General features: G+C 34.7%; 1 protein-coding gene across 4 annotated transcripts in view; it reads right to left on the bottom strand.

Moving 5' to 3' along the window:
* The window catches only part of LOC150106833 (ras-related protein Rab-24-like), an 86,446-nt gene that overhangs the window by 20,263 nt on the left and 38,533 nt on the right, over nt 1–27,650 (bottom strand). For all 4 annotated transcript variants that reach the window (XM_090392741.1, XM_090392744.1, XM_090392743.1 and 1 more), the window contains exons 5-6: nt 17,746–17,896; nt 1,420–1,479 (exon numbers count right to left, since the gene is read on the bottom strand). In XM_090392741.1, coding sequence (XP_090248867.1) covers nt 1,420–1,479; nt 17,746–17,896 — 211 coding nt within the window. The remainder of the gene's footprint in view (nt 1–1,419; nt 1,480–17,745; nt 17,897–27,650) is intronic.

The following is a 27,650-nucleotide window of genomic DNA, read 5'->3' as shown; positions in this document are numbered from 1 at the left end:
CCATGATTATGTGCATTCTCACAGTTACATAATATTGTTGCTCTTACACATCTCACCAATCCTCCCATCAGTTTCCACTGACTTTCTGCATTATGACTATATGAAAATATAATACTACCAACAGCTCTCTACTGACAGAAACTTGGAAGAAAGGAACCTTAAAAATAGAAGCAGAGAAACTGTTGGCTTTTGAAATAAAATACTTCAGGAAAATAAACATGACTCATGGGGCAGAACCTAAGACTAAGTGTTGCAAGATTTGAATATCTCTAATTCAACAATTCTTAAACCCACTTAAAAAGAGCACCAACTCTGTTGGTTTGGCCCGCTGTGCAAATGGAACCGAACAGACCTTCTCACCTGGTATTTGAAGGTGCTATGGAGAGGAGAAATTCCAAAATTAACATAGAACTGCAGTGGACATTCAAAGCTGTTGGCAAATGAAAGAGCTTGCTTTGGACAAGGCTCTTTTCCATAAGTGAGTCAACTCACCTTGAGGATGGAAGAGAAGAAAAAGAGCCAACTTCTGGAAATCAAGACAGTCAATTGCCACTTTTAGATATAATCAATAGCTAATCTCACACCTATTTGATGACTTGTAAGGCATTAGGAAAAAGGGTACACAGAAAAAACTATAACGCCTCAAGATTCTAAACTGTAACACTTATTGTATTGTCTGAAATAATGTAAGCTTTATGACTGATTTTTCTGAGATGCAGATTTAAAAACTCAAGTTTTCAGGAAGGGAATCCAATATGCCTAAGCCAGAAAATATCAACTAACTCAGGAACTGAAAAAGTCTAGAAAAAATTCTAGAAACTAGAATAGAATCTATACCATTTTTTTTTATTCTGAAAATTTAGTATTAGAGCAGAAAAAGTTTCCATAGTGCAGCAAACGCACTCACGTTATTAACATGTTACTTAACATTCTTCGTAGCAATTTATGGACAATGAGATATACAATGGTTATCAGGTGATGTCTAATTAGCACTTCTGGGGGGGGAGACAGACTATTTGAACAAAAGTAAACAGGACTTCAAATATCCAAAGCTTGTATTTTTTACTAGCTTAGCAGAAAAATGTTCTCACATTCTTCTGATAAGCTGCAGTCATAAGTTTAGGCTAAGACATTTCATTTTTAAAAATTTCAGTGATAGAAGACATATTTATTTAATAATGTATATATTTCCTATGTATTTATTTGACTTGAACATGGTTATAAGTAAGCTGATTACATTACCTTTTCAATCACTGATGCTATCTCACCCTAAATCAGTAATTATAACTGAAAGCAATATTTTTGTTGGCAATAATGAAGCAAAAATCAAGAGAATCGCACATTTTTAAAAAGGAGTGTTTAAAAAAAAAAAAAAAAGTAAAAATAAACTTTATAAAATAATTAAAGGATGATATTCACCACTTTCAGGTCCACCTTCTACAGTAACAAAATCTTCAGAAATCTGCATGAACAGTTCATCTGCAAGAAAATTTATTTAGAAATTAATGTATAATATCTTTATATATATTATTATTACCACACCTCAAAGGAGTCCAAAGACTCATCGAGGGAAGGCATCTACTCTACAACTCTCTGTCTACTCCACTCAAATCCACCAACTACAGTGAACTGCATCATCTATACCAGGGGTCGACAACCTTTTTGGATTGAAAAGCCATTTTTAAAATTATATCTGTTAAAAAAAAATTTAGGGAGCCGCATCACAGTGATGAGCAACCAATGATCCGCGGCCCTCTCAGGTTTTTTGTGTGGTCCACGGTGTTCGTTTTGTACGGCAGAATTAGTATATTTTAATTAAAAATCTATTTTATGAATGTTTATTTTTACATGTGGATTTATTTGTGCAGGCCAAAAAATTAAAATATAGCTAAATAATGGAAAATAAATTAATACTTTCTTATCCAAGAAAAAGAAAATATTCTTTATGCTGATCGAACCGAGTATTTGATTTACTATTTAATTGCTCATCACTGCTTTAAATTTAGAAACTACAATGAAAAATATTATAATTAAATTATTTATTCAGGTGTTTTTTTTTTTTGTTTTTTTTTAAAGTAACACGTTATCATACTTGTAAAACACAGGGGTGGCATGTCACACAAAATTATAAAAATCAGCTAACGCCTTTTTATTCCCGTATATGGGAGTAGGGGAGGCCATTTAGCCCTATCTAACTTTTGGAGACTGAGTGGGCAGTTCAATCTCCACTGGTACCAATCAGAGATAGATGGCACAAGGCTATCACTAATTAAGCGGTACACAGTGAAGAGAGATGGCTCAAATGTACCGCCATCTCGTGGTCCCTAACACAATATATTTAATGTCTGAAATAATGTGGGTTCTACGGTCGATTTTCTTGAGTTTACGGGACAAAAAACCTGAGTTTTTTGGGAGGAAAAACCAGCTGGCCCGTGCTAGAGATCGACTAACTCGGGAACCGGCCAAAAAAAGGTTTAGAAAAATTTCCTCTAGTCACTGACTAGACTCGAAACCAAGTCTTCCTTCGTGCGGCCAAGCGCTGTGGTGTGCAAACGCCACATCCACCGAGCTACACAGGCTCTGACGAAATTATGATATTTTTAAATATTAAATAATAAAACAAAGATTTGCTCCTCCTTACAAAAACACATGTATAAAATCCAATACCATACCTATTACTTTAATTTTTTTTTTTTTAAATTTAAAATATTTTCTTAATGCGACTTTTGCTGTTGAACTTCTTGGGATAGTTTCTCAATATGCGGCGAATACGGCATAATTTTCATTTTCAAACATGACGAAAGACTCATGTTGTTTAGTAGGTTCTCAACTTACTTTTAATAAAATTCATATTAGAAAATATTTGCTCACAGAAATATGTCGATCCGAAAATCGATAGAAGTCCAAATGCGTATGTTTGAAATCACCGAATGTAAGTGTCCGGTCAAAAATTCCACGTGTCAAATACAATCTGATCTTGCTTTTTAAGATCTTCTATTTCAGACCATTTTTTTGAATTGCATGGGTAGATTTTTTGTCTTTCCAACTCCTCCAGGTAAGCTTTAAGATTTCTAAATTTTTAATTCCACAAATCCTGGGTTTTTTAGGTCCTCTAACTAAAGTTGAAATGCAACTTTATCAATTCCAGCAAAAGGTGAAAAATTCAATTCGGTAGGATTAATTTCGAGTGGTCACAATAAAAATGACATAGTTGCCTTGTTCTTTCTAAATTCCTCAAATCTCCCATTAAATGCAAATTGCATATTTACCACAATTTCTTTGAAAAAGGTTAAATTTATGGAATTATTATCAGCTTATTATTGTTGATATTGCTTCAACGTAGGAAAATGTAATAACGTGCCTTTCTCTAAGTCTGTCGCAAACAAATATAATTTTTGTTCAAACGAAATCACTTCTAAAAGCAAAACTGCTGTATTTCCCTTTCCCTGTAGTTTCTTATTTAGTGCATTTAAATGGGAAGTCATATCCACCATAAAGTAGAATTTTTGTAAAATGTAAATAGAATGTAAAGAAGGATTATCGAGTATGATTTCAAAGAGTTCAAACATGAAAGTATTAAATTTTTCAGCATCGCATGTACTATTTTCAATTGTAAAAAAACGTCGACTTAATGTAAAATGTCCTTAATTTATTGCAAATGCTAAATTTAGGGTTTTTAGTTTCTAATTTAATAAATAACATTCATTTTGCATTATTCAAAAATAGATTGTTTAACAACGAAAAGAGCCACAATTATTCATTCAAAGAGCCGCAGGTTGCCGACCCCTGATCTATACCAATGCCATCTGCTGCCTACCACCACTTTTTGAAACAGCCAAGAGATTAAAATAGAAACACTATTTTATCTTAAATAATCTGCAAAATGAGTTTCTTCTTCTTAGAAGACTTCATGAGGTGCATAAACATGAGAGAAATACCAACAAACATTACAAGAGAAAAAAATTTATACATTAAAACGCTGAAGTAGTATTAACATTTGAAGGCATTCTGTGTATCTCATTGTTGTTGGATGTGTGCACGCGTTCTCGTGAATGACAAAGCTGGATAGCAGCATAATGATGATCTGAGAGATTATATCTGAGGTTAGTGCTGAGATGTGCTAGATTAAGGATGATTTCTTCAAATTCTACAATTTTTATCTCCAGTTCATCATAGCATCAAAAGATGTTTTCTGATTTGTCCCACATAACTGGGTGAATGATTGAGTTTTTGTTGTTAGCATCAGCAGAAATGAGGACATGGTTCGACAGAGCGCTTACTCTAGTTGTGCCACATGTGACATCTTTTTTATGTTCTTCTAGATGTAATTCAATGAATTTTTCAGTCTGGCCAAAATACGGTAAACGCTGGGATATTTCAAGTGGTGTTTTTGCTTGGGCATACTGAGCAAGGAACAGAGCTTAAGTAGAGGAGTAAAAGAAGTCCGGATGTTATATTTTTTGATAACTTTAGCTAATTTAGACAAAAAAGGGACTAACATGTTCTAGTGGAAAGGCTTAGACGTTGGTTATGCATTTTCACTATATAATTTAAGGAAATTACAACGTACTAGGATATACATTAAAATAAATTTTAATATATTTCAATATATTGGCAACGTCACGTTGCCATTTTCAAGAACTTAAGTACAAGACACGTGCACGCAGGCACAACAAAACAGTAAGTGAGGAAGAAGTATGAAGTTATTATTTCTCCTAAAGTCATGGTGCCCTCTAGCGGGCAATGTTGGTATTCTTGGGCGATTGGGCTGGAGGTCTTCTGATGTAGGTTTCCCAAATTTGAGGAAGTCTCATGTAGCCAAATTTGTTGAGGTTTGGATCGTTTCTTAGGGCTGAAGCTGATTCCATGAAAAGCCTTTCATATCTGTATTTGCTACGGTGTATTATTCTGGCTTTCTTCCACCGTATTCTATGGCAGGTATCCAGTGCATGGTCAGCTGTCCTACTTTGGCCAAACAGGCAGGACAGCAAATATCAGAATTTCAGAACACAAGGACTACATCCATTTTCACCAATACAGCCACTCTGGTCTTGCTGACCATGCGCTGGATACCTGCCATAGAATACGGTGGAAGAAAGCCAGAATAATACACTGCAGCAAATACAGTGTACAATCCCCCCCCCCTCACAACAAGGATTACTCTAAATCCATCACCATACCCTATATCCGAGGCACCTTGGAAAAAATCACAAAAATCCTAAAAAAAACAAAACCTAACTTCTTGTTACAAACCATATAAAAAATTGGCATCCCTTATCCGCTCTACCAAAGACCAACCCCCCCCCCCCCTTCCTAGACCTACCTGGTGTTTACCAGGTCCCTTGCAGCTGTAAACTGTCCTACTTTGGCCAAACAGGCAGGACAGCAAATATCAGAACACAAGGACTACATCCGTTTTCACCAATACAGCCACTCTGGTCTTGCTGACCATGCGCTGGATACCTGCCATAGAATACGGTGGAAGAAAGCCAGAATAATACACCGTAGCAAATACAGATATGAAAGGCTTTTCATGGAATCAGCTTCAGCCCTAAGAAATGATCCAAACCTCAACAAATTTGACTGCATGAGACTTCCTCAAATTTGGGAAACCTACATCAGAAGACCTCCAGCCCAATCGCCCAAGAATACCAACATTGCCCACTAGAGGGTACCATCAGGACTTTAGGAGAAATAATAACTTCATACTTCTTCCTCACTTACTGTTTTGTTGTGCCTGCGCGTACGTGTCTTGCTTAAGTTCTTGAAAATGGCAACGTGACATTGCCGAAATATTGAAATATATTAAAATTTATTTTAATGTATATCCTAGTACGTTGTAATTTCCTTAATTTATACAGTGAAAAAAAAAAAAAAAAAAAAAAAAGGACTAACACATGGTAGGAATATGTAGCCTTTTTCATTATTTCTATCTTCAATATGGTGAGGAGGTGGATTGAATATTAGCTTATTAACTGTTTGTTTCATCTCTACACTAGGCAAACGTGCTCACTCCTGCCTCTGCAAAGTAGAGAATATCAACAAAGAACTTCACTTTCTTCTTACAACCTTTCAGCAAAATGGTTATTCAAAACAAACAGTTAATAAGCTACTATTCAATCCACCTGCACACCATATTGAAGATAGAAATAATGAAAAAGCTACATATTCCTACCATATATTTGTCAGCCTGGTTGGCCAAGTGGTTAACATATCTGCTCTCCAGTCAAAAGACTGCAGGCATGGATGTTTGTGATTGTCTGTGAAAATACTAGTGGTGGACAGTAGATGGCATTGGTGTAGATGATGTGGTTGGTGGATGAGACTGAGTGGTGAAGATGGAGAGATGTAGAATAGGTGCCCTCCCTCGATGAGTCTTGGACTCCCTGGAAGTGTCAAATAATAATAATAATACATTAGTTCCGTTTCACCTAAATTTCTCAAAAAATATAACATCCGGAATTCTTTTACTCCTCTACTTAAGCTCCATTCCTTGCTCAGCACGTCCAAGCAAAAACATAACAATTTGAAATATCCCAGTGTCTATCGTATTTGGTGGTACTGAAACATGCCTTATTTTGGCCAGACTGAAAAATCCATTGAATTGCATCTAGAAGAACATATGGCAGAACTAGAGCAAGCATTCTGTCAAACCACGTCCTCAATTCTGCTGATGCTAACGACAAAACTCTATCATTCACCCAATCATGTGGGACAAATTGGAAAATTTGTCCCACATGATTGGTGGGACAAACGTCTTTTGATGCGACGATGAACTGGAGAGAAAAATTGTAGAATATAAAGAAATTATCCTCATACCAGTGCATCTCAACCACTAACCTCAGATATAATTTCTCAGACTGTCATTAAACTGCTATCTAACTTTGCCATTCATGAGATCTTGAATGCATGAGCATGCCCAACAATGTGGAGATACACAGAACTTCTTCAAATGTTAATACATTAGTGTTTTAATGTACAGACTTTTTTCTCTTTCAATGTTTGTTGGTATTTCTCTCATGTTATGTACCCGATGAAGTCTCCTAAGAAGACGAAACTAGTTGTTTGGTTTATTTAAAATAAAATACTGTTTCTATTTTTATGTCATGGCTTATAGATATTTAATCTGTTTCATATATATGTATATATGTGTGTGTATGTGTATATTATATATGTGTATATATATACTACCCACTGACCTGGTTGACTGAGTAGACAGTACATCCACTCTCCAACTGACAGGGTTGGTTCAGATTCCACTGCAGGCATGGATATTTTTGAATATCTATAAGTGGTATATGAATTTTATCACCTGGAGTGCAAATCATCTCTGCTTATTACAGGCTTGAAAAACTTCTATGTTTGTTTCTTGAACAGAGTTTACAGATTATATAACCTCAAGCTCATCCACAGTATTACTACTACTATTAAGATACTATGTTTATACTTTTAGTGAGTATGGATGGGAAGAAGAGATTCATATTAAAAAAAGAAATAAGAAAGTAAAAGCTAAAATACAATAATAAAACTTTTTATTTATCATTATATATTAACCAAGTTGATGAAAAATGATAGTGGTTAAAAAAACAAACAGATAATGTTATTTTTACAGGAAAAACAATCTTAAAAAGACAGCCCCTATAACTCGGTTGCAGGGGAAAACTTGCTCTTTGGTTGGAAAAACCAAGGTTTGCAACTTATCCAGGATTTAAAGAACCTTTACAAAGACTTTCTTTTCAAATGAAGGCAACTCAGCCAGAAGAACACATGCAGATGCCAGCCACAATATACTATGCAGACAGTATTAACTGCCCTGTCAGAGAATTAATTAGTTTTTAAGTGGCCAAGTTACTTGGTGGTAACAGGCCATTCCTAAGACATCAAGGAAATGAGATGAATAAATATAATTTAACTGACTACTTTCAATAATATATATATATTTTTTTAATGGAGAGCCCATCCTTGAGAGGTTAGCTAACCTATAGTTCCCTAGTAGTGTGGATGGGCAAGAAGGAGCATCTTCACAGTTGACTAAAGAGCTGCTGACTACTCTGCTTGGGAAACAGGTGGTGGAAGACAGAAGGCAGCAGTGTAAGGGATGAACAAAGAGGAGGAGAAATTTGTATCGTTGGGAAATGTGAGAGCTTGGCTGCTTCATGCATCTGGACAGGTTTAACAGTGAGTAGAGGAATTGATGCTAATTCTGATGAATTACAGCCATAGAACTATAGAAGATGGAAACATGGTGTGTATTACCAAGAGAGAGAGAGAGAGATCATTAATTATTCTAACTGCTCTTTTCTGTATAGAATCCAATATTTTTAAGGAACTTTTATGAGCACCACCCAAGATGTGACAGCAATATTCAACTGTCAGGCAGATTTGTATAGGGTTAACAGCTGTTTTGAGTTAAAGTAATGCCTTGAGCAAAAGAGAAAACCTAATTTTTTGGATGCAGAGGAGGCAATATTTGTAATGCTTGTGCAAAGAGATTTGAAATTAGTTATTCGTTTCAATAATGAAATACTGTAAGTAGGCATTGAAAATAATTATAACATCGGAGAAAAACTTGTGAAGGTGTGAAGTAGCGTCTTATGTGAAAAAGTACACCAAGTTTTTTGGTGGCTGCAGAAGCTAAAGCTGAAATGTGGTTGTGCCAAGAAAGATCAGAGGTACAGGTCATTCCAAGAAGAGAAATCTGATCATGTTTGGATATCTCAGTATTTACTGAAGGTAAGGGGGAAGGATGTGAGCTCTTTCTTGTGAGAGATCAGACAGAACTGAGTTTTGGTGGCATTGAAGTTTACAAAGTTGTCCTTGCACCACTGGGATATTACTAGGAGATCTGAGTTCAGGTCCATGGTCATGTTAGATCTTGAGGATTCCAATATTTGAGCACTATAAGGTTTGTTGAATGAAAAGGAGGAATGGAGTGTACTGTCATTAGCAAAGCTATGGATAGGATTGGAAGTTTGAGAGAGTAGGTCATTTTTATACAAGAGGAAGAGTGTGGGTGAAAGAACAGAACTCTGGGGTACTCCTGCATTGGTGGGGAAATATGAGGAGAGTAAACCACCCACCATGATACGTAGTGAGTGATCAGTGAGAAAGTTGGCAATACAATTGCAGAGTGAGGAAAGTAGACCATAGGATGGCTAAGTAGGCCTCGTGTCAATCCCAATTAAATGACTTTGAAATGTCGAGGGCAACCATGCATGCTTCTTCAAATTTCTCCATGGCTGAGTCCATAGGTGGGTGGCAAAAGCAAGAAGATCAGCTGTAGATCACGAGTGGCAGAATCCATACTGCTGATCACTAATTAATTGGCATGTATCTAGATCATAGGTTCCCAAAGTGGGCGGTACCGCCCCCAGTGGGTGCTGAAGCCTTCTGGGGGGGGGCTATAGTGGGATCAGAAGCATTCGGGGGCGTTCAGGCGGTCTAGGGGTCAGTGGCTCTTTGTAGAAGAAATTAATAATATATATTTAAAAATTATTTTCGTGATTTTGCGATTAGATAATCATTTAAAATTTAAATATTGCATTTTAATTCATCTTATGCCCGTCTTACACGATCAATTTTTTTTATCAATTTTCTATTTCAATTATTTAATCATTGGAAAATTTACCATGTCAGATAGAAATAGATGTCAATTTTCTATGTCAATGAGAAAATAGAGCATGTATATGTGTGTATAATAGGTTATGTTTACAGCAGCAAATATATTCCTTATATTTCATTTCAAAATATATATAATGGCAAGAAAGAAATAAAATCATATTAGTTAGCCTAGTTAGTACTAACTTATATTGCTAACTAGAGGGAAAAAACAAAGCAAATATTATTCGAAACTTATTATACTGTTTTTTGTAGGTTTGTTGTCTATATCTTGTGTAATTAGTTTATTTATTAATTATTATTTATAATTATTCGGACAATGTCGTGGTCAGACGAACAAAATGCGCTTGCGTGCAAAATAAAAAATTGAACGTGTCATACAGGATGTTTTAACTTCTATTTTTTATATACTTAAAAAATGTATTCATTTTTTGCTATTGTAAAAATTGATCGTGCCATACAGGCTTTAGTCTATCCACGCAGCAGACGAGTCTTAACTAGTAGCATGTCGGTCAACAACGTAGGTAATTCACTCGATTCAACATGTTTTGACAGGAATATGGGTGCTTACAGTGACTTGTTCAAAGCACAAGTGCGATGGTATCGCAAACAAGTCAATGCATGCAAGTCGATTCGGGCTAGATTTCAAATCTATAAATACCAGTGGTTTAGGAAAAAGTTTCATTATTTTTTGTGTTCTTTGCCAACAATCATCAGTCGAAAGTGTGATAGATAAGTGGAGTCATACAAAGTGTAAATTTAATCTTTTATTTTGTGACAATTTTTGGAAATTTTATTACTTCATTATGTCTGAATATAAGAAGAAATGTCGACAGTACAGTATTGAGTATTTAAAATATGGTTTTATTCAGTCTCCTACGAACCAATTATTACCCATGTGCTTGATTTGCCAAAAAATGTTTTCAAATGAAGCAATGAAGCCTTCTAGGCTACAAGAGCACTTGACTAAAATGCATGCTGACAAAAAGGATAAGGATTTGTCCTATTTTCAAGTACTAGAAGAAAAATATTTTAAACGTCTAACTATATCAAAACTTTTTATGTCGTCCACTAAACAAGATAATGACGGATTACAAGCTTCTTATAATATTTCATTATTAATTGCAAAAGCGGGAAAACCACACGCAATTGGTGAGGAATTAATCTTGCCGGCAGTAAAAGAAGTAATAAACACTGTGCTTCATAAGTCAGCGTCAGATATCATTAGGAAAATTCCTTTGAGCAATAATTCAGTGCAAAGAAGAATTGATGAAATGGCTGAAGACGTTGAAAAATCATTGTGCGATTATTTGAAGACATGCCAATTTTCCATTCAACTCGATGAATCAACTCTCATCATACGTACGATTCATAAAAGAAGAAAAAGTTTGTCAAGAATTATTATTTGCTAAAAACTTGGAAGCAGATATAAAGGGAGAATCTATGTTTAATATCATGAATAAGTTTTTTCAAGAGAAAGACATTCCTATTCGTAATATTTTGTCTGCTGCTACTGATGGTGCTCCAGCAATGACAGGGCGCCACAAGGGTTTCATAGCACATTTGAAACAAGTAGTACTAAATGTACTCGCTATACATTGTGTTCTTCATCGTCAACATTTGGTTGCAAAAAATTTAAGTGAATGCCTGCACATGTCGCTCCATTACGTTATTAGAGTAGTCAACAAGATTAGAAGCAATTCATTGAGTGACAGATTGTTTAGCCAACTTTGTAGTGAAAACGATGAAGATTTCAATCATTTGCTGCTTCACACAGAAGTTCGCTGGCTTTCAAAAAAGGTATTTGTCTGAATCGATTTTACAATTTGTTTGATTCAGTACTAGAGTTCATAGAAAACAGAGACGACGGATTGCGGGCCAACCTGATTACATCCAAAAAATGACATCGCTTATTTGACAGACCTCTATAAAATATTTAATGAAGTCAATCTACAACTACAAGGTGATGAATTGAATTTAATTAAAACAAAAAACGTTATTGCCGCTTTTGTAGGGAAACTTCTTCTGGTCAAGCGGAATATGAGCCGAGGGGAATATAACCACTTTTCAGAGTTATCAGCAGTGTCTCTCAAAAAGGAAGATTTACTTACATACTGCCATCACTTGGAGGTTCTCCATGCTGATTTCAATGAATGATTCAAGGATATTCTAAACATGAATATACCAAATTGGGTTCTAGATCCTTTCTCACATGTAAGCACAGCAGGATCATCAAATTTAGAAGTGGAACTCATAGAACTCACAACAAATGAAGAACTAAAAATAAAATTCAAAACTGGATACCAAGAGTTCTGGCTTCAAAAATCAATACCGACACTGTATCCTGGATTATGGGAAATAGTGCAGAAATTTTTAATTGCATTTTCATCTTCTTATTTGGCTGAGCGTGAGTTTAGTGCTGTAGTGAATTTACTATCTAAGAAAAGGAACCGATTGCACATAACTGAGCGTGGTGATTTACGACTGTTTTTAACGAAAGTTGAACCCGATATTAACAAACGTTTAAAAATGCACCAGGCTCATCATTCACATTAATTTGTACATTTGATGGTGTTTTAATTATTACAATAACATTCTTACTAATGTAATGCAATCTCTTAATACGTATTCCGAATTTTCATATTTAAACCATTGTATGAAACTTCACATTCGTTTGTTATTTTTGCTTTGTATTTTTACAAAAGGAAAGCATAATTACTGCTACAGAATTGCATTTAGTCAAAAAAGAAGAGGGAAGAGAGAAAAGAAAGAAACTATGGATGACGGAAAATATTTTGAGGAAAATAACACAAAGAAGAAAGTTAGTTAATAGTAAAACAGAGGAGAAAAAAAAGCAGTATAAAGACTTGAGTAGGGAGATACAAAGAGAGATAAGAAGGAAAAAGGAAGAGTGGTTAGATGAAATAAATAAAAGATACAACAGCAAAGGCAGAAAGAAAGGACATAAAAGGTGTTTATAAAAACATTAATATGATGACAGGAAGAAGAAAGATGCTAAGGACTTGAGCAATCAAAAATTCTGATAGAAAAAGAGAAGATATTAAGATGGGAAGAATATGTAAGTAAACTTTATGAAGACAGGGAAAGAGGAGAAAATCAAAGGAAAGAACATAGTGGGCAGAGACTGTGCATCATGAGGGAGGAATTGAATCTAGCAATTCAAAAGATGAAAGAAGGAAAATCGCCTGGAATGGATGGTATACAGATAGAACTTATAAGGAATATAGGTGAAAAAGGTATGGAAGTGTTATGGCAAATTATTAACAGAATTTATGAAGGACAAGAATTACCAGAGGAGTTTAGATCAATTTTTATCCCCATTCCAAAAAAGATGGGAGTTTTAGACTGTAACAATTTTAGAACGATAAGTCTTATAACTCGCACAGCAAAAATTCTGGTGCAAATAATTTTAGAGAGAATTAGGAATAAAATAGAAAAAGAAATTAACGAGGAACAGTTTTGGATTCAGAACCAACAGAGGAACTAGAGAGGCTATAACTCGTCTAAGAATTATTGGGGAGAAAACACTGAACCATGGTGGAAAGTTGAAAAGGCATTTGATACAGTGAAACATGAAAGGCTTTTTGACATTCTAGAAAATACTGATATTGACTCTTATGACTTGGAAAGTTTAAAGAGATTATATTGGTCACAAATAGCGTCAGTATGTGTAAATGGAGAGGAAACAGGAGAATTCCCGGTGGAGAGAGGAGTTAGACGATGCAAGTTATCACCATTATTGTTTAACTTTTATAGTGAACAAATGTTTAGAGAGGCACTTGAGGATGTAGAAGAAGGAATAAAAATAAACGGAAGAATCATTAATAACTTAATTGAAAACTCTTGTAAAGAGTATGGACTAAGAATTAACACAAAAAAGACCAAGATAATGATAATGGGTAGAAAAATAGGAGATAATGTAAAAATAAGATGTGGAGGAAAGATTTTAGAAGAAGTGGAAAGATTTCAATATTTAGGTAGCTGGATCTCAGAGAAAGGAACTTCAGAGTTGGACATTAGAAATAGAATAGGCAAAGCTAAATCAACATTTATGGAAATGAAGAGAATTTTAAAAAACAAGAACAATAAAATAGGTGTTAGAATTGGAATAGTTAAAGCAACAGTATTGCAAGATAATGGAAGTGAGTCATGGACACTCAAAAAGAGAGATATGGAAAAAATTAATGCATTGGAAATGTGGATGTGGTGTTATAGAAAGATGGAAAAGATTAGCTATACAGAAGGAATATCAAATTAAGAAGTTTTAAGACAAGTTGGGATGGAAGGAACACTGCTAAAGAATATTATGCAAAGAAAGACCAGATTTGCAGGACATCTTCTGAGAGGTTCTTCAGGACACCTGACAAGAACTATATTACAAGGGAAAGTTGAGGGGAAGAGAAGACGTGGAAGACCAACTAGAGAGTGGTTTAATGACATCGTGGAATGGACTGGTTTAAGAATGATGGAAGCCACAGACAGAGAGAAATGGAGAAGAGCTGCTCATCTGCTGCAACCCTCTTGCTAGAGGATGCTACCGGACGACTATTTTTACTTTATAAGTTAGAAATAAACAATTTTGTAATATATTTAATGGCGTTTTAATTATTACAATAAGATTCTTACTAATGCAATGCAATCTCTTAATTGTATTCCACATTTTCATATTTAAACCATTGTATGAAACTGTGCATAATGTTATTCGAGCATAAATTTTACAATCTTTACATATGGGCTACATTTCACCAAAAAATAGCAATAACTGTGTTCAAGATGAAGCACATATTGGCCACTTCTTTTTAAAAATTTAACGGCATAAGCAGTAACGTATCATTAGTTGCTATTAACATCAAAAATATCAAATGGCTTGAACGTGGAAAACTGTTATAATGGGGGGCGTTACAAAATTTATGTCTTGCAAAGTGGGCGGTGGCCCGAAAAAGTTTGGGAACCTATGATCTAGATGGTTCGAGAGTTGGGGTTGTTGATGACCTTCTCCATAATTTTAGAGAACAGAAGTGAGAGTAATTGGACAGTATTTTGTGGTCGACTTTTATCAACTTTCTTTGGGATGGGCTAGATGTGGGCCTGTTTCCATGTTGTAGGATAGATGCCATTTGAATAGGATAGATTGAAGATACAATACAGGATAGGTATTAGTTCTGGAGCACAATTTTTTAACACAATAGATAGGATACCATCAGGACCGGGTGCCTTGTTTGTGTTCTTGTAATTAAGGATTCTTTGGATTTATAAGTTCATCCTATCTCTCATGTAATCGCATACCCAAAGGGGTAACACTTGACAGTATTCTTTAGCGTCATAGATGTATTGGTCAGTTAGCCTGGAAATGCTGTCATTTAGCACTGTGTCGGTTTCAGAATGAAAATTCAGTTCAGGATGATAGTATTATACTTTGTATTTTCGGCCTCAATCATGTCTTGGAATGATAATGCAACGGAATGGCAGTAAGTATTGCCAATGTCAGCAGCAGGCATATTATCTTTAAAATGCTAATCATGAATTGCTTCAAGTTTTTCTTTTAAATGCATTGATTTTCAGAAGAAAGTTTTGTTGAGGTGCTGTTCCAGGCTGTTCATGCACTTTCCAAGATTTAAGAACTATAGTTTTTTGTATGACCTGAAGTTGTCAGTATAAACTCATACAGAAGAGCAACATGTAATACATAATCCATAGCTCAATCAATTTCATCAATGCACTTTGGTTAAAAAAAACCCAATTTGAATCCTGTCTAAGACATGAAGAATCTTCTGATAAAGATTCTTCAGGAGTTTTCAAGTGAAAGAGAGTTAGCTGACATTATATGAAGATTGCAGGGTCTTTTTTCTTTAATAAATAAATTATGAAAGAAATAATTTAAAGAAATTATTATTTCTTTAATAATGAGAGATAAATATCCAAGTGTATTTGATTCGCTTTTGATTTGATTTCATTTGCCATCTTCACTAAAAACTGTGCTAAGGCACAGTTAAATAGCTGAAATATTTTACTTGTTCTATAGGTTCTCCACTGAGAATACAGCTGTTTAGGAGCACATCATCTGCATAAAGCAACGAGCTAAGTTTGATACTTCCAAATTTAATATTAGATTTAATATTTCTTTCATAATGTGATCCATGTAGATTATAAATAGGAGTGGAGATTTTACATCAAACCATCTTCCTTTATTTCCTTCAATTCTAACTGCTAACAAATTAAATTTAGACCACCAGTGTCGTCATTTGGATTGAGTATGCTGTCATATGGCTTATGCAACCCATGCTACGAAATTCGCAAGAACTTGACTGCATGATTGCATTTTATTGATGTATGAAAGTTTTAAGAGTGCATAGCACAGCAGCACTCATCTTAATTGGTCCAATGGAATTAATTGTAGGATAAATTTGAATACTTTATCGATTAACTGTAACCAAATCTGTGTAGAGTGGGGGACAATGTTTTTGTTTTAAGATATATTAGAAAACAATAATGAAGCAGAATGCTATATTTGATTGGTACATTTGAATTACTCAAAAGGTGTAAATATAACAGTAAATTTGGAAGAGGAGGATGAGGTTTACCTCCTTTGAATACAATCTGCAAAAGCTCTGGCAGAAAACAGGACATTCAGGAGATCATTAACATTGTTTCCCATTGTAAATATGAGTAAAAAAATTTATATATTATGTATAGAAAATTATATGTTAAAAACTTGTCTATATCAGTGTCCTAAGCATGTCAGTTCACACTTCATGCATGCAAAAGAGATGAAACTCAAAAAACAAAAACAGCAACTCATTACAAATGACAATGTTCAATCGGATTGGTTGATGCAATAACTAGCCAATTTCTGGTTGCTATTGTCTCAGCACACACCCTGCCTCGCTGTCTAGGTGGTTTAAAACTACTGGAACACTGTGCCATGTATGTCTTTTCAAAGTACTAAACGATGTCCATATTTCTGACCACACACCTAGGCTATTAATGTGAATGTGATACAATGTTTATGCATCAAAAATCGTCCTCTTCATGAAGTATTAGTATATTGTGTTTAATTTTAAGAATCATGTGAAGCCGAGAAACAATTAAGGAGTCTTTAACAGGAATAAATGCAAAAATATAATATCTGCAATGATATTATATTTTTATAATATAATTGATTCTTGTTTAGGTTTTCAGTTTTACCGGCGACCGTAGCTGCTTCCTTGAAGGTTCTTGAATGGTAGTTATCTTCTATATAGGGCATAAGGCTCTTATCCCACTCAATGTGATGGTTAGTAGAGGTAAAGTGGCAAGAAAGGCCTGAAATGTCTTGTCTGTTGTTTCTGACATATCCTATGTGTTCTTTCTTTCTCGTTTCAAAGCTTCTAGAGGTCTGACCTACATAACTAATACCACATGAGCAAGGTATATTATATACTCCAGAGTATTTGTAGAATGGATGAGGATCTTTTGGTGATCTTAAAAATTTCGGAATGGTGTTGATTGGCTTGAATGCCACTCTGATATTATATGGTTTTAGAAGGTTAGCTAATTTTTTGGAAATACTGCTAACAAATGGATATAGAAGATAACTATCATTCAAGAACCTTCAAGGAAGCAGCTACAGTCGCCCGTAAAACTGAAAACCTAAACAAGAATCAAAGTCCAACCTTACCAGAAATTTGGAAAGCTTTAATCAGATCATTAAACATCAAAGAAATGAACTTTCATGACAATTACATCATGAGCCATAACAAATAAATCACGCTCCTGAGACATGCGCATTGCCTCGTTCAATACTAATTTTTTGTATGAATTAGAACCATCAATTATAACCTAGTCTGTTATAACTGATGGTTATAACAGACTACTAGTTTGTATTCCCTGAAGATGCCGATAGAAAAAAATTGACGAAACATGTAGGATAATAAAATAAAGCTACTTGACGAACATTATATAAAAAAAAAGTGTAATAGTCTTATAAATAATAGTCAAGAAAAAATTCAACACATGAAATGAAACTAAGTTTAAAAGAAAAAAAAAAGTAAAAAGCATAATTTTCAAGATAGCTAACTCATTACATATTTCTCTACTGTCTTCACATATTATGAAAAAAATACTTACCAACTCCATCAGCTGTTTTACTGGATGTTTCATAGAGCTGAGCACCTATTTCTTCAGCATAATCTGTAGTTGTATGATAGTCTATACTACGAGGCTTACAATTATCCTTAATTAAATCATTTTTAGTTCCACATAAATAGATTTTGCAATTCTGTTAAAAAAAAAACAAAAAAAACAAGGACAACCCAGTATATAATAATGCAATACGATGATTTAAATTGAATATAAATATAAACAATTTTAATTTAATAATAGAATCAACAGATGTTTTTATTTCTTCACATGCATTATTGACAAGAAAAAAAAAAAAATCGAAATTCAACTTTCCGTTTACATTTCTAATTGTAGGCTGAAAATATAAACACAAAGTTCAACTAACACAATAAAATCAAAGCAAAGAAACATTTACTATATAAAGGCTAATTTTCTTTCATTTTCATTCATCATTTTCTTTGGATGAACAAACTCAATTACCAAACTGAGTTGTCTAAGTTTAAATCATGTCACAAAGCAAATTATTATTATCATCATTATCATTATTCAGGCCTCCATGGAGTCAAAAGACTCATTGTGGGAAGTCCTTCCTAGGAAACACAAAGTCTATCATACCACTCCTTGAACTTATTGACCATTCTTGCTCTCACCACTCTATCAGGCAATGCATTCCATGGTTCAACCACCCCTCCATGTAAAGAAACCACTCCTCACTCTCTTGTTCACAGCTTCCTTTTGCAACTTCCAGGGATGGCTCCGTGAAAGAATCCCCAGTGTCAACCTTGTAACTACCTCTCAACAGTTTAAAAGTCTCAATCATATCACCTCTCCTTCTTTATCTACCAAACTCTGCAATCCATATTCCCTCAGACGATCCTCATAACTAACATTATACATCTTTGTTATCCTCTTCTGTACCCTTTCCACAGTTAACTTATCCCCTTCAAATCCTGGGGATCAAATTTGAGAACAATAGTCTAAGTGTGGTCTGATCAAGGTTTTATACAATGGAACGATAACTCTTTTATCTCTGCAGGTCAGCGTCCTTCTCAGTATTGCAGCAATCCTCTGGGATTTCAAAACAATTAGGAAAACTGATTTATTTTTTAAGTTAAAAGTTTATATAAAAAAACAGTCACTTGTTACAGCAATGGCTTTTTCAACCTATGGGGAACAATCCAATGTTGGGTCATGAAAATATTTCAAATAGGTTACCAATCTATTCCACAAATATTAACACAACACAATATTTAATAACTAAGTAAATACTGTTAAGTACAAAATGTACACACAAAATAATGAACCTTCTGTTCATAACTACATGTAAAAAAAACACACAGAAATAGACAACTTCAAGATGCACTTTCTTTAACAGTTCCCAGGATCAAGAACTAGCTAGAGAAAAACAAACTCAGCTTTTTCAGTAATTCCCTGAATTTCAAAAGCTATAATAGGAGAAGACTAAATCTGAACTTTGAAGATGATTAAAAACTTTTGTTTCAATTATCAAACTATTTAACTTTTTCACTGCACTGCTGTTTAAATTGAATTTTAAAAAAAATATAAATTACATTTCATTTACATTACTTTTAGACAGAATTTTATTTTTATTTTGATTATCTAGCATCATGAGGTATACTTAACAGTGAAAAATGGGTCCCAATAGTAATAAAATTGAGAACTACTGGAGTACAGTATATCTGTGTGTGCACTGTATCATGAAATGGCATTCGTTATTAGCACAAGCAAACATTAACTTATATTGTGGGAAGTTTTCAGACTACATTATTATGTAAATCAAGAGTTTAATAAAAATAAGAAATTAAAACTCAACAAGTTTCTTAATTTGTAAGACCTACATCAATCATCAGGGGTACTGGTACATAAAAGTTTTACGAAACAAAAGTCCATTAACAAAAAACCTATTACAAAACTTGCTGGGTTTTAATTGCTTATTTTTATTAAACTCTTTCTTAAATAATAATGTGGTCTCAATACTGGAAACTTTCCACAAAACTGCTAAACCACAGAAACTTGCATTTGCATTAACTTATAAGTCCATAGCTGCTTTTATGCAATTAGTAATGAAAACATTCACATTGTTTAGGATGGAGGCCTGAAGTGGCTTAAAAAAGTTCCACATTTGGTCTCAAGAGTAGGGTTTCCAGACTATGGAAAAAATAAATAAAAATACATATATATATATATATATTTGTATTTTATAACACACACACACACACACACACACACACACACACACACACACACACACACACACACACACACACACACACACACATATATATAATTAATAAAAATAAGAAAAAAAACTAATCCTTAGTCCACCCATGGTACATATGTACCATAGGTTTACAGAAAACCTTTTGTGGGTAGGAGCCACATGAAAAAAACATTCCATCTTCCAGTTAATCTGGGATTCAATCAAATAGTAATTCTCGTATAATAAAATAACATCATAATAAGAAATAGAGTAAAGTAAGAAATATATCTACATTCCTCTCCCCTGCTTTAACTTCAACTATTTCCAACAAGAAGGGAACAAATTCATTTCAGTCTAACTGCTAACCTATCAAAGCATGCACTTTCTTCAGACAAAATGGAGGTCTTAAGTAAAGGTTCAAATTTTCTGTCTGGTTTGAGGCTATCTTAATTGTAGATGTGCTGTTATGAATCTGTAAGACTGCCGATTTTTTATTGATTTTTTATTTATTTATCAAGCGTTTTCTTAGATTAAATGGTGGATCTTCGGTATATTATTATAGTTTTTAGTGGATTGATTATATTAGTGCACTTAGAAATATAATTGTAGAAATTTTATTAGTTTTTAACAGAAAGTTCCAAAAATTTGCTACAACAAGACTGTCATAAGCACAAGTTAAAGTAGTTAACAATGAGAACTTTTGTCTTGCCAAGCAGAAACACAGCAGCAGCAGCGTGATGTTAATAATAATCTGACATTGGAAATATTACAATTAAAAGAAATCATTACAAAACTGAACAGAAAGAGAACCGGAAAAAATGCAGAAATATTTCAAGAATCTTAGGATAAAAAAAAAAAAAAAAGAATCAGAAAAGACAGAAAAACACTGACTAGGTGAAAATTAAAGTTGTGATAACTTAACAGAAAATAGAAAAGTAAAAAGAGATAGTAGTTCTTGCTGGAACTAATGATTTAATTAGTGACAAATATACTATGCAAGAAGATATGAAGGACTGCTGGAAGAAGTGAGAAAGAAAAGTGAGAGTAAAAATTGTTGGTTTGCTCCTGAGATATGACAGTACTGAGGTTAAGGAGAGCAATGACAGCAAATGATTAAATGTGTAGGCTGTGTAGAAGAAATGTGTGTGTTTTTTAAATGTGTGGAGTGCATTTTGATGGCACAAAATACTTATACAAGTCTTTTCTACCATCAAAGAGGGACAGCTTGCACTTGAATGGAATTGACACTGGGAGCCTGAAGAAATAATTTACTAGTGCAAGACCTAATGCAGAGAGTCAGGGAAAATGGATAATCATTAGAAGAATGGTGAAAATGTTCAAGTTCAGCTATGGTATGCAAACAAAATAATGACACAAAAGCCATTAGCATGGTTATATATCTGGTAAAGAGATGTAAATGCATGCTTTGGGTTCAGACCTTTTGAGTGTACATGACATCATACAGAACAATGTATAGCCAATACTATAAATCAGGAGTTAAGAATTGAAGGAAGTACAAGAAGACAGTTTGCTGTAAAATCAGGTGTAAGATTAGAGTATATGCTATCTCTATTGCTCATAATTGAACACAGATCAAATTATGAAAGAAAATGCCATTAACCTGATATGAAAATTGGAAATATTAAACTCAGTTTTTTACTTTATGCAGATTGTGTTATATTCCAAAATAAATGCAGTACATCTTCAGGATTATTTAATTGAAATGAACAAATGCTCAACAAATTTGAAAACAAATATGCTGTATAAAAAGTCAGAAATAAAAAAAAAAGTATGAAATAAGCAGAAAATAAACTTGTTGCATTTTAAATAGAAGACTTATAGACCAATGTTTCACTTTTAGGCACACTTTTTAGTTAAGGTGGTAATTAAATATGAAAATAGTCAACAGAATTATAGTGGTGAGAGAAATCAGCAGTATATAACACATTGTGCAAATCAATTTTAAGCTGGGGATCTTGAGCCATATGGACTGACTAATATGTTCATCACAGGAAAAGTACTGCACAGATCTTTAGAGATGAGCGATTGAATAAGTGGAGGATTATGGCTGCCAACACCCAGATTGGAGATGGAACTTGACTATCACAATAGTCAAGATAATTAAGTCAACTCTCACTATAACAAATACAATTATAACAAATTCATAGTCTGGTTGGCCAAGTAGTTAGCATATTCACTCTCCAGCCAAAAGGCTGCAGGTTCGAATCCCGACATGGGAATGGATGTTTGTGATTGTCTGTGAAAATACTAATGATGATGGTTGGCAGTAGATGCCGTTGGTGTAGATGAAGGTAGTTGCAGTTGGTAGAGTGGGGAAGCTGGAGAGTATGTGCCCTCCCTCGATGAGTCTTTGAACTCCCTGGAGGTGTTATAACATAATGTCCTGACCAAAACCTTTCTATAGGCACAATGCCATTCTAAAGGAAATCCACTATGGTAAACTATACAAACTAAAGACTACCATTTCTTATGATCAATACAGAACATCCTCAAGATACTTTTTTTTTATGTAAATCCCACCCATGAAAGGCTGTTAATCTATAGTACATTGCATTAGTACTGTGGGTGGACTAACGATTAGATAATCTGAACATTTACAGAACAAATATAGAATTTTTTAAATTCATTTCAGGCTTCCAATAAGCAGGGTTGGTGGTGATCACACAGTGGACAATGAAATCCATCTTTTACCTTAAGACATTCATCAACGTCCATGCATATGGTGAGATTCTAACCCCCCATCCAGTTGGTTTGGAGAGTAGATATGCTAATCACTCAGTCAACATCATCATCAAATTCCTGCCATGTACCCTCAAGGGGTGTACAGGATATGATAGTACTACACGAAAAGTTTACACCATTACTAACTTCCTATCTACAATTTCCCTCCAAATCAGTCTGTTACTTGTCAAGACTCCAACATTATTAGATCTTATATTTCTATCATCTAAGGCACTTTGTACCGTATCAATCCACCTATATCTTGGTCTTCCTCTAGGTCGTTTTGCTGCCAACCTGGCAGAGAACACTTGTTTTTGCTAATCTTTCCTCGCCCATTAGTTTAACTGACAATACCACCTGAGATTAGCTCTGCTAACGCATTCCTGGATGCTGACAATGTAAAGTTCTTTCCTAATATCCTCGTTTTTAATATGATATTGCCACTGATGCCATCTGTTCATGCCTATAATCTTTCTCAGGACTTTCATATCTGCAGTCTCTAGTCTTTGGTCAACTGTTTTACTTCTGACCCAGCTCTCAGATCCATAAGTTAAAAAATGGTTTGAACACTGTCTTGTATACAGCTAATTTAGTGTTCCGACTAATTTCTCTTTTATTCCATATGAATTTATTCAATTGACTTCCTACCATACCAGCTTTGCTGATTCTGTTGTCTATTTCTATATTCAATTTACCATCTTAACTAAAAATCATGCCTAAGTAGCTGAAATGTTTTACTTCTTCCACAGGTTCTCCATTCACAACACAGTTGACATTTTCAATGATTCTGCCTATTTTCATTGTCTTTCTCTTTTTATTGCTGACCTTCATACCATATCTATTACAACAGTTATTCAATTTAGTCACTGAATCTTGCAGAATTGTATTGGATTTATTTAGAAGTATAACATCATTTGCATAAAGCAAAGAGCTGACATTAACATCTCAATTTTGATATCATGTTTAATACCACTTTCCTTCATAATGTGATTCACATAGAAAATGAATAATAGAGGGGATAATGTACATCCTTGTCTCACACCAGATTTAACATTAAACCATCTTCCTGTACTTCCTTCAATTCTAACTGCCGACTTACAACTCAAACAAAGACTAAGTATTGCTTGATATAATGCCGCATTCACACCATATAACTGTAGTGTATTGAATAGCTTCTCTCTTGGCACCTTGTCATATGCCTTTTCCAGATCTACAAAACTTAAATATAGATCTTTGTTATATTCCCAAGATTTCTCAACTATTTCTCGTAAAGTGAAAATCTGATCCTGACAGCCTCTGTTTGGCTTGAATCCAGTTTGTTCTTCACCCAGCTTTTCTTCCACAATTATTCTCAACCGTTTCTCAAGTATACTGTCATAAATCTTGCCCAGAACAGTAGGGAAATACCTCTGTAAATCTCACATTCAGTTTTATTTCCTTTTTTATATATGGGTACTATTAGAGCTCTACTCCAATCATCAGGAATTTGTCCCTTTGTCCAGACCTTCTGAACAATGCAGTGCAGCCACTGTAAGACTTTTATACAACCACACTTCAGCATTTCTGGTCGAATATCATCTGCTCCTGCTGCCTTTCCACATTTCAAGCCTTTGATGGCTTTTTCTACTTCAAGTATGGATATGTATTCCTGACTGCATGCCTGGTCAGTGTTCTTTAGCACTGTGCTGTCATCACTGCTTGTTTCATTTAGAAGTTTTTCAAAGTAATTACTCCATACTTCAAGGATATCTTTTTCTCCCGTTTTTATGTCACCTTTATCATCTCTAACTCCTTTTACAGCACTCTTTCCTCCATTCCTAAGCTTCTTCAGCAACCTCCAGAATATTTTGCCACCTTCTTGATATTTATTTTCTATGTTCCTGCAAAAGTCCTCCCATGACTTTTGTTTAGCAATTTTACACATTGTTTAGCTTTCTTATTTGTCTCTGTATTCTCTAAGAGCACAAGCTGACTTATTTGCCAGGAACTTTTGATATGCTTTCTTCTTTTCCTTCACTGCCTCTTTAACTTCCTGTGTCCACCATGGAGTTCTAATTTTTCTATCCTTGCAGACAACTTCACCGCATGTCTCTCTAGCTGAATTAATCACGGTTTTCTTCAAGGCTTGCCACTGAATTTCCAAGGTTTGGTTCTTGTTCTCAAACTCTTTCATTTTTTCTTCAATAATCTTTGTATATTTTAGTCTACAGTTCACATCTGAGAGCTGCTCAACTTTTATTCGCTTTAAAACTTTCTTACATGTTATTCTTTTTAATATGAAATTCAATTTTATCCCGCTCAAGACTAAATAATGATCACTTCCAATTTCAAATCCTCTGTACACTCTGGTGTCCTGCCTAGGGAAAACACATCAATATCAACAATAACATAGTCAATGAGACTTTTCTTATTCCTTGCCTCTTCTCTCCATATGAATTTGTGCACATTATTATGTTGGAACATGGTGTTAGTCCATGTCCTGAGCAAAAATCCAACAGATATTTGCCATTATTATTAGCTTTGCGCTTTTCTCCAAATTTTCCCAAAATATTTTTGTATGTCTGACAATCACTTCCTACTTTGCTATTTAGATCCCCAACAAGGACCAACTTTTCCTTTTTCATTGTGTCAGTTGCTTTTTTTTAAAAGCATCAAAAAATTCCTCCACTTCTACCTTAGTAGAACCTTCTGTGGGACCATAGGCACAAATAAGTCTCATTGTCCAGTTCCCCATTCTCATATTTGCCCACATTACTCTACTTGAGATTGCCTCCCATTCATGAAGATTAGCCTCGTATTTTGTGTTGAATACTATGGCTACTCTTTCTTTTCCTTGACTGTCATTGCCTGAATATAACATTTTGTATTTATTGCTCAGGAAGATCTCACCAGTTTTTGTCTTTTTTTGTTTCAGTCACCCCTATTATGTCAATCTGGTATTTATCTAATTCTTCAGCTTGCTCCATTTCTTTGCCATTCAGGCTTCTTATGTTGATAGTACCGATCTTTAACTCTGGTGATGTTGAGTTGGGGTGTGTTTTGAGATTTGTTCCAGTAGCTGACTTTTCACTGTTCACCCTGGTTCCCTAGCAAAAACAACGGGGGGGGGGGGGGGGGCCTTGTTTGACCAGGCGATGCCCCAGCCAGCATGAAATTTTGTCATGCTGTACCATCATTTTTATTTTGGTTTAACCAATAAGAATACAATTTGGTTGGCTAAATCCCAAATTGCCAGCCCATCCTCGTTCATTCATTATTCAGGCAGATACCCAACAGGGTGCACCACAAGAAGGTGAGGATTGGACATTAGGTCAGAAGCCTGGTTGGTTCTCCGCATTCCTTTAAAGGCTATGTGGAGGTCTCCTCTCAGTTATACAGCTTTGACCCTTAAGCACCCCACTCAGTCAACAAGATTAACAAATTATGTAGTACTAATTTGATGACAATGAACTGTAAAAAGAACTTACATATTCAAATCTTGATCAGTATTAAAATTATCTTCACATAATACACCTGTTAAAGATAACCAACATCTGCTGTTTAATTAATCCAGATATTTACGTATGCATGTGCATGCAAGCAAACAGAGTCACATGAAGGTTCTTTTTCACTTTCCAAATCATTCGAGTGATTGTATAAAATTTTCACAGTTCTAGGAGATTGCTTTATGAATACTGTTCACCACTAATTAATTTTTTTAAACTTAATTACAAACGTATAGGATTTTGGATCTTTACCATGTGCAGTTACAGTCATGACTAACATTGATGCATAATGTTAGTTTATGGAATTGAATAACTGTGATAATCTTCTTTAACTGCATCAATAATTTCTATGTTTAAACCGGGTAAAACACTTGGTCATTTTATTTCATTATATATGAACTAGCTCCTTATGGGAGGTCCAATATCTATTGAGGATGATTATATTGATTTTTACATAACTGGTAATTAATTTACGGAATTAACAACGCATATAAAGTATATTAATTAAAGATAACTTTAATGAATCACTTCTATATTTCGGCAATGTCACATTGCCATCTTCAGGAACATAAAGATATGGTACGTGCACTAAGGAACTAACAAAGCAAATGAGGAAGAACGTAAGAAACTAATTTTGTTCCTAAAGTCCTAATGGTGCACTCTTGCGGGCTGATTTGGTAGTCTTGGCAGTTGGGCTGAAGTTCTCATAATGAAAGTCTCCCAAATTTGGGGCAGTTTCATGCACCCAAATTTGTTGAGGTTAGGAACGTTTTTTAGAGCTGCTGAAGATTCTTTGAATAATCTTTCGTATTTAAACTTGCTGCGATGGATTATTTTTGTTTTCTTCCAACGAATTTTATGGTGGGTATCTAAGGCATGGTCTGCCATCCCAGAGCGGCTGTACAAATGAAACCGGATGTAGTCTTGGTGTTCTGAAATCCTGATATTTGTTGTTCTGCCTGTTTGGCCAAAGTAGGACAATTTGCAGCTGCAATGGACCTGGTATACACCAGGTAGGTCTAGGGGAAGTGGTTGGTCTTTGGTAGAGGGGATAAGGGATGCCAACTTTTTATATGGTCTGTAACAGGAAGTAAGGTCATATTTTTTGAGGATATTAGTTATTTTTTCAGAGGTGCTCTGGATGTAGGGGATAGTGATAGACTTGGTGTAGTCTTTATTGTGGAGGTGGGGAGGGGAGGGCTGTGGTTTACAGGTTTTAGTATTTTTTGGATTTTTTTGGGGTTATAGCCATTGGCTAAGAAAGTGTTGAGGATGTGGTTTAGTTCCATAGTCAGGGACTTGTCATCTGAGCAGATTAATTTTGCCCTGTTATATAGTGTTTTTATCACCCTATATTGTTGTGAGGGGGGGGGGGGATTGCTGGTGAATATATCTGCCAGTGTGGGTGGGTTTTCTGTAAACAGAGAAAACCAAAGATCCATCAAGCTGGCGGGTGATTAAAG

Source organism: Typopeltis vanoorti, chromosome 5 (assembly GCF_054136105.1).
Source record: "Typopeltis vanoorti isolate ZY-2024b chromosome 5, IOZ_Tvanoo_1.0, whole genome shotgun sequence".
Lineage (NCBI taxonomy): Eukaryota > Metazoa > Arthropoda > Arachnida > Uropygi > Thelyphonidae > Typopeltis > Typopeltis vanoorti.
This window is presented reverse-complemented; position numbering and strand designations above follow the sequence as displayed.